General features: G+C 49.8%; 1 protein-coding gene across 1 annotated transcript; it reads left to right on the top strand.

The window, feature by feature from the left end:
• Positions 1 to 208: 208 nt before the first annotated feature.
• Positions 209 to 4,240, top strand: ARL4C (ARF like GTPase 4C). The gene has a single exon (XM_084642947.1). The coding sequence runs from the start codon at positions 760 to 762 to the stop codon at positions 1,336 to 1,338; it is 579 nt and encodes a 192-aa protein (XP_084499073.1). The 5' UTR covers positions 209 to 759; the 3' UTR covers positions 1,339 to 4,240.
• Positions 4,241 to 8,398: the final 4,158 nt, after the last annotated feature.

The raw sequence follows: 8,398 nt of genomic DNA, 5'->3' as shown, positions 1-8,398 counted from the left end.
CCCTGAGCAGCTTGTCGGTCGCCCGGATCCAGCCCCAGTGAGCCTGGGCGAGGAGGCGGGCCCCAGACATTCACGCCGAGGAGAAAGGGAGGAGCGATGGAGGCGGTGGCGGAGGAGGGGTGTGCCATTGCCCTTTAAAGGCGCCTCCCTCCCTGGCGCCGGGGTGTGCCGGAGGGGCGGGGTTTGATGGATTGAACTGCGGCTGCTTTTCCCAGCAGGCGCCGGCGCCTCAGAGCCCGGGGGGCAGCTGGAGCGAGCGGAGCGGATCGGCGCGGCGCTCTCGGGGGTCAGCGCCTCCTCAGGGACCGGGACCCCGGAATGAGCGGGGCGGGCGCCGCTCGGAGGACTTGATCTGGGGCTGCGGGTCTCCCAGCCGCCCCCACGGAGTGGGGGAAGGAGGGGACCCGACATCCTCGTCCAGCACAGCCCGGCCGGACCCAGCCCAGAGGCGGTTGCCGAGTGTTTGATGGCCCCGTCAGCTCCCAGCCGTGCAAGCGCGGACCCCGGGCTGATCGCGCCCTGGCTGCGCTGATTGCAGCTCCGGCCCCTTGGCTTCCCCTGTGCGGGACGCCGCGCCGCGCGGGGCGGCTGCTGAGAGCGTGCCCTGGGGGATTGCTGCAGCGCTAGAGCCCCGACGCGACGGGTATGGGCGCGCTGTAAAAAAAAAAAAAAAAAAAAAAAAAGCCGCCCCCGTTTTCGAAACCCCTCCCATAGCTTCGCCTAATTCTAGCTGCGCCGGCGGCGGAGGTGGTGGGGGCCATGGGGAACATCTCCTCCAACATCTCCGCTTTCCAGTCGCTGCACATCGTCATGCTGGGCTTGGACTCGGCCGGCAAGACCACCGTCCTCTACCGGCTCAAGTTCAACGAGTTCGTCAACACGGTGCCTACCATCGGCTTCAACACCGAGAAGATCCGGCTGAGCAACGGCACGGCCAAGGGCATCAGCTGCCACTTCTGGGACGTGGGCGGCCAGGAGAAGCTGCGGCCGCTCTGGAAGTCCTACAGCCGCTGCACCGACGGCATCATCTACGTGGTGGACTCGGTGGACGTGGACCGGCTGGAGGAGGCCAAGACCGAGCTGCACAAGGTGACCAAGTTTGCCGAGAACCAGGGCACTCCCTTGCTGGTCATCGCCAACAAGCAGGACCTGCCCAAGTCCCTGCCCGTGGCCGAGCTGGAGAAGCAGCTGGCGCTGCATGAGCTCGCCCCCTCCACCACCTACCACGTCCAGCCCGCCTGCGCCATCATCGGCGAGGGTCTCACCGAGGGCATGGACAAGCTCTATGAGATGATCCTCAAGCGCAGGAAGTCCCTCAAGCAGAGGAAGAAACGATAATCGCCAGGCCAAAACCCTGCTAGCCTGAAACATTGCCGGGCACGCCGGCCTCCCTAGGTGCCCCCAATGGGCGCCTGTGTCTAGATGAGCGCTCGGCTCCCCGTTGCCTTTCATTGGGTCGCCACTGCTGTTAACTTGCTGGCAGGACTAGGAGGTGGATGAGGCTGGCGTCAGGGTGAAGAGGCTGCTGTAACCCCTCCCAGGACGACCAGATCAGCTGGCATCTGAGCTTGGGAGGGAATTGCCTTTTCCTTTGAAATCAGAGGATTTGCGGTGGAGCTGGATGCAACAGGGCTGGCCCCTGTGAAACTGAGCTTGGATTTGCTCCTGCCTGTGGATCTTAAGGGGTGTGTATTTCGGGGGGGGATAAAGTTTCAGGAGGCATTGGGTGCTGAGGCATCTGTTTGTGGTTAGAAAGCTGCGGTAGGAAATCACAGGCAGATACATCTTGCTGAATGGCGGGTAGGTAAGGTGAGCCTCTTGGGAGAGCTGCTTTTCAGGTTGCACCAGACCCCCCCCCTCCCCCTCCCCCTTTGGATTCCGCCCATGTGCGGGTCATTATCACACACAAAATCAGACCAACAAAACTATGAAGCCCCGGAATGAAGGAATGATACACTACTGCTTGCAGTAGCTGTGTGCTTAATGGGAGTGCCCAGTTGTTTCAGCTGAGGGTGCCCATCCTCTTTTAAAAACAAAGTCTACCCAAGGACAGACCTGTATTGATCCACAGGAGATTTAAAGCTGTATGGCCAGCTCCATGGCTTGTAACCACCTGTTGACTGGTGCTGAGTTCTAAATTGTTTGCGAAAAGGGGTTCTGTGTGAATGTTGCCATGAAGGGTTCTCAAGCATCTTTTCATTTTCAAAGGTGTGTTTTGTTTTTTTTAACAGACTCTATCCTGTAGCAATGGTAAGCAGTAGGTCTTGCTACTTTATTGCTGTAGTCTACAGGTGAAGACCTGTTTGGATTATCTAATTTGGTTCAATCTGGTTGGTTGATTCAATTTGTGCACTCCATTTAAAAAAAAAGTCTCCTGACACTACTGGATGATAAGCCCCAACAGTTCACCTCAGCTGCAAATGGAAAAGCACAAGAGTTGCTAATTAAACTCTGGTATAAACATGGACTGTAAATCAAGCCAGTACTTTGACCAACAGACTACAAACATTAGGTAGCTAAACTAAACTTGCTCTGCCCAAAATGGCAAGAGTGCAAAATCTCTTAATGCAAAGGGATATTGGAATGCAGAGCACCTATTGAGTGGGAAGTGAAGTTTTAAGAACTTTTTGATACAACCAAAGGTTTTAAACAAATTCAAGGGTGAGAGTCCTAGCTGTAAAGCATGCAAGGGGAGATCCTGCTAGTGTAGTAAATGTATTACAACAGGCTCAGACATGTTTCCAGTCACTTCACTAGTGCAGGATCAAGCCCAGTGTTTTAGCAAGATCCTAGCTGGCCCTTCCCCATCAGTTGGTGTTTTAACATTAACTTCACTGAGCACAGGATTGGACCCTAAATATACATAAGCTGGCTGCTTCTTGGTCTCTCTCTCTCTCATAGAAACCCACCTCACAATGAGAAAATTCTGACTCCTAGAATTTCATAACAAGAAGAGAGTTTGGAAATCAGCTGCAATCAGTTTTTGGCATACTAATGTCCCACACCTGTGGTTCACTGGTCTTAACATGGTCATGTGGGAATTTCGGATGAGTGAAGTATTTTGGCTTTCTGCTTGAGTGCATTTCCCAAACCAAGAAAAAACCAGGGTGAATTTCAGGCAGCTGATTCTCCTTTTTCAGCAATGAACTTGGTACTTTCCCAGTAGCATTTTGTAGAATCCAATATTGAAACCAAATGGTATTTATATGCCTGCAAGAGTCCAGTTTACAGGAGTAGTGACTGCTTCACTAATCTAAGAAGTGGGCTGGTCCCATCATTTCAGGAGGGTCTGTACAGTTTTTCATTGGATTTTTTTGTTTTTTCTTTGCCGTCACATGAAACACTTTCTGAAGCACTTTGACACTTGGTAGTTCCACACTATTGAGAGAGAATATATTTATTTTGTGACACTGCAAAAGCCAAATGCTCCAACCTTTGTTTTGAATATTAAGTGTTTAGGGGTTAAATAAAAACGTTCTGATCAAAACCTGTCATGCTTTAAAAATAATGAACATATTAATTACAGGGTCTCCCCCGCCAAGACTTGATTCTTGATCCTGCAGACAACTTTACTGAGGCAAATAGTTCCATTGACTTAAATGGGACTTTTTGTGGAAGTAAGACCTGCAGTTGCAGGATTGACCCCTTACTGGACATTCAGTTAAACTGGCCCTAATTAAGCAAATTATTTAAGCATTGCCTAATTTGATCCCTATCCAGCAAAAGCACTGAAGCATGTGCTTAACTTTAGGCATGTGTTTAGGTACTGACCAGGGTCATGGTCACTAGTTGTACATGTATGCAGTAAGTTAAAATACTTCTCCAATTAGTAGGTAACAGGGTCACTGGTATTTCTATAGAATTTCAGGACTGTAATGACTACTCCTCAGTGCCATGGCAGAGTTGAGCTATGTTGTCTGCAACTGACCAGATAATGAGTCCTCTGAAACAATTATTACAGAAAAGCTTTACGCAGTCTGCTGTTCTAAAATCAGGTTGGATTTTCTCCAGGTTGTGTCTTCTCAACAATGTTTTTGGGGAAAAAAATTTTTTTTTTTTTCAGCAGATGTCATGAGATGCCAGTCACATTTCAGACTGTCTTCACAGTGTACCTAGAACTCAAGAAAAATGCCATGCTACCTAGTGTAACTTTTCCTTTTATCTCGTCATCCATCCTCTGTTCCTTCCATCTTTGCATTTTTTTTTTAAGAGGAAACATAATGCTGTGAACTGAAATAAATTATTTATACAATGAAGAATTTGACATAGTCTTTTTGTTCCTTCTATTAATAATTCAGTGTGTTTTCATCCATAGCTCTCAAAGCACTTTACAAAGGAGGTCAGTATTGTTATTCTCATTTTACAGATGAGGAAATAGAGTCACATAGAAGGGAAGTGACTTGCTTAAGGTCAACCAGTGGCAGAGCCAGGGAAAGAATTCAGGGCTCCGGAGTCCTAATGCAATGCACTAGCCACCAGGCTACACTGCCTCCAAGAGAAAGATAATCTTGTGGATAATCACAGGACTGGGATTCAGGACATCTAAGTTCAATTCCCAGTGCTGCTAAAAACTCCTTGTGCAAATTGGGCAAATAATATAATCTTTCTGCACCGCAAGTCCCCATAGGTAAAATGAAGATAACACCACTGTCTGTCCTGTCTACTTAGATTGTAAATTCGGCAGACAAGGGCCTGTCCTTCGCTATGCATTTGTACAGCATCTAGTGCAGGAGGACCTCTAGTCATGACTCATATAAATAATATTAAGGAAAAAATAATAGTTCTGACCTACAACACCACCTGAGGTCGGAGAGATCTGCGGTTGTTTGGCTCCTCTGAACATTGGCCAGGTGGTCTTGCTAACGATGATGAATTTAGAAACATAAGTACTTTTCAGAGTAACAGCCATGTTAGTCTGTATTTGCAAAAAGAAAAGGAGTACTTGTGGCACCTTAGAGACTAACCAATTTATTTGAGCATAAGCTTTCGTGAGCTACAGCATCCGATGAAGTGAGCTATAGCTCACGAAAGCTTATGCTCAAATAAATTGGTTAGTCTCTAAGGTGCCACAAGTACTCCTTTTCTTTTGTCAGTACTTTTGTTGCTGTTCACCTGTAAAATCAAGGGTGGCTCAGGGTGGGAGCTGTTGGTAAGTGAGACATGTGTAACATGATGTGAAGTCAGGGGACATGTTCCTGAAGGTGCAACTTGACATGCTGCGTGTCACATGTGGGGCTTTCCAAACATGATGTACTCCCCCCCACATGTGCCAAGATTTACACATGTGCTTAGCTTTACATAGCATGAGTAGCCCTGTTGAGTTAAAAGAGATTGTATGCACAGTGCATAAAGATAAGCACAGGCATAAGTCTTTGCAGGAGCAAGGCTATAGTCCTGTATGGTGGATAACACATGAATGTAAAGTACACTGGAGATGCTGTTAGTTACATATAGAGTCATGGAGGCAGGTCTGCCCTGCTAAAGACTTAGCTCTACACTATGCCAAGCCCTTTTAAAGTCAGTGTGGGGACTTCCTGCTATGAGGCAAATCCAGGTGCTGTAGGGGAGGTGGTTTTTGGCAGCATGGCCTGGGTGTTAAGTGCATTCTGGCACTTCCTAGCTGCCACAACAGCCCTTAGGGGCACTTCACAGCAGCCCTGAGGTTGGTCTAACTGCCTCATCTCATCAACCAGGTTCCAGATCAGTGCTTCAGGTAAATTATTTCAGCTGAACTATGGCACTTGTAGAGACTTCAGCTGAGATCAGGGCCCAGTCATGCTAGCCCGGCACAGACATCCTTTCTCCCAAACAGTTTAAGTCCAGATCTCAAAAGCATTTAGGTGCCTAATTCCCATTGATTTCAATACCGAGGAGGATTTGGGCTTTACATGCTAAATAGACAAAGAGGGGAAGGGGCAACAGGTGTACAGCAGTGAGCCCATGCACCTAAGGTCAAATAGCCAGTGACTGTATCCTGAGTCCCCTGACACCCAGGCCAGTGCTCTAGCTACTAAACCATGTTTCCTCTAGCCGCATCTCACAACTTAACAAAGACATCCCATTCACACAACTGTGCCTCAAGAAGCATGTTTTACTGCAGCATGTAACCGTGGTGGATTTCCTAACATAGATGAGGCTAGCTTGTGTTCTGATTCCCATGGGCAGGGCTGCAACTGTTACGAGTTTCACTGGGATATGGGGGAAGTTGGCTTTAAGCCATTGATTGAAAGGAGAAGAGATACTGAGCTGTGATTAAGTGGTTGTCCAGTCTAATTGCTATACTTGGTCCTGTTTGCCACAGCTAGCCCTTTAGAACAAAGGGGACTCCAAGCCATTCCCAGCCCCACCCTCTGGGACCTAAATATGCACTGACTATAAAATGTAAGCAAACTTAAAACTAAATGCGTAGACTGAAAATGCCATAAACAAACTAGTGAGCAGAGCTCAAGGGACAGGGCCTCAGCTGGTGTACATGGGCATTGTCTTCTGGGCAGCTCTGCCCATATACACCAGTGGCGGATCTGTAAAGAGTTGATGGGCCAGATTCCTTCCTGTTGTGGCTCCTGCACAGATTTTCATTGTGCCTTAGGAGTGGAGTTGCTGAACTTTAGGTGATGTTTTAGCTACCCTGGTCCCAGGCCATTGACCACTATAAAGATAAGGACCAAGACCGTGAATATGGCTTGCTATTCTATGGGAAGCCAGTGTGGAGAGCAGAGGCCAGGTTCTGTCTGTTGGGTGAGACACTTTCATTCCCTCTCCCTTTCTATCTTGTCTGTTTAGATTGGGAGCTCTTCAGGGCAGGGTCCATTTGTACAGCTCTTAGCATGATGGGACCCTTACTTCACTTGGGCCCTCTGAGTGCCACAGTAATACAAGCACAAAATGTTTGCTATTTTCTTTGCTGCACTGTTAGGTGTAGGGGAAAAAATCAAATAAGTGCAGGGTCAAAAAAGCACAAGAGTTGCGCTGTTGCTACCTGTGTGACCAGTGCTGACCAGTGCTAAGAATTGCCAGCTCTGGCCGGAGTATGTTTGTTGATGGAGTCTTTGATGGTCAGTCAAGTATGTTTCCTGTGTTTGACATTCCACATTCCAGGGGAGCAGCGGAGTGGTTTCTTACCAGAACACATGAAGACTCCATTTATAGTGTATAGGACTGTAGCTGAGCTCCAAACACACCTAGAGTTTGGAGGTGCCGTTTGACAAGGGTCTGAACTTTGGGAATGTTCTGATCTGGGGTTTTGGTTTGGTGCGTTATACAGCAATATGGGCAGGGCCACCCCTAGCTATTTTGGTGCCCTACGCAGCCCCCCCCTCCCCCGAGGGGGGCTGTGTGGGGCCCCAGGCCTCCACGGGGAGGAACGGGGGGGAGCTGGCCCCACGCCTCCCCGGGGGATCTGTGTGGGGCCCCAGGCCTCCGCGGGAGGGGTAGGGGGGCTGGCCACTTCCTGCGAGAAGTGGAGCGACCCAGCCCCAGCCGCGCAGCCGGCGAGTGCTGGGGGGCGGTTCCCCCCTCCCCCCAAGCCTGGGAGCCAGGGGAGCGGAGCAGGGGCAGGGTCACTGAGTGGCCAGCCACTGTCCCCCACGGAGGCCTGGGGCCAGCTCCCCCTGGACCCGGCTGCTCCACTCCCCTGGCTCCCAGGCTTGGGGGGAGGGGGGAACCGCCCCCCAGCACTCGCCGGCCGCGTGGCTGGGAGCCAGGGGAGCGGGGCCGGCTGGGGCCGCTCCAGAAACTTACCACGCGGTGAGTGCAGGGTCGGGCCTGGCTGCAATCTTCGGGGGAGTGGGGCTGGGCTGGGGAGGAGTAGGGTCGGGGATCTGCGGAAGAGCCGGAGCAGGGGCTGGAGCAGCTGCCTGCTTTACATACGGGTAAGGACGGCACTGAATATGGGTCAGCCACAAAAGCTTGCTCAGTGTCTGGATCCAGGCATCCCCTATGTTTGATGGTGCACAGGTCCCAGATCTGGGTTTGGGTTGATCTCTACTCCTAACTTTTCAGTCAGACCCAGATTCTCAACAGATATTTTGGTGCCTAAATCCTTCTGTGGATCTAGGCCTTACTGCCTTAAAAGCTACACTTTCCTAACTTATCATGTATCTTATCCTGGTGCTGATAGCAAATGTATTTTATTCTGCACAGCTCCGACAACATGCTAGGTGCTTTCTAATGCAAAATATGGGATGGTACCTGCCCTGAAAAGCTCAGATCTAAAAAAAATACATGTGCCTTTTTAAATCATGTTCCTCCTCCTCTCTCCCCCCCACCCCAAATGTTTGATGGGCAAAAGTTCTGAGGCACACAAATGAAGTAAGAAAGGAGGTTGGTGTAGGGCAGAGGTGAGGGAGCAGCTGTGCCTTTCCATTTCCTGAAATAGTTTGTTCCCATTATTTTTAAA

Source organism: Lepidochelys olivacea, assembly GCF_965140295.1.
Source record: "Lepidochelys olivacea isolate rLepOli2 genome assembly, chromosome: 11".
Classification (NCBI taxonomy): Eukaryota; Metazoa; Chordata; order Testudines; family Cheloniidae; genus Lepidochelys; species Lepidochelys olivacea.
The sequence above is the reverse complement of the archived record's forward strand: the minus strand, read 5'-3'. Positions and strand labels throughout refer to the sequence as shown.

Excerpts from the sequence above, each read along its gene's own strand:
- ARL4C (XM_084642947.1), top strand. The coding sequence starts at position 760 with ATGGGGAACATCTCCTCCAACATCTCCGCTTTCCAGTCGCTGCACATC.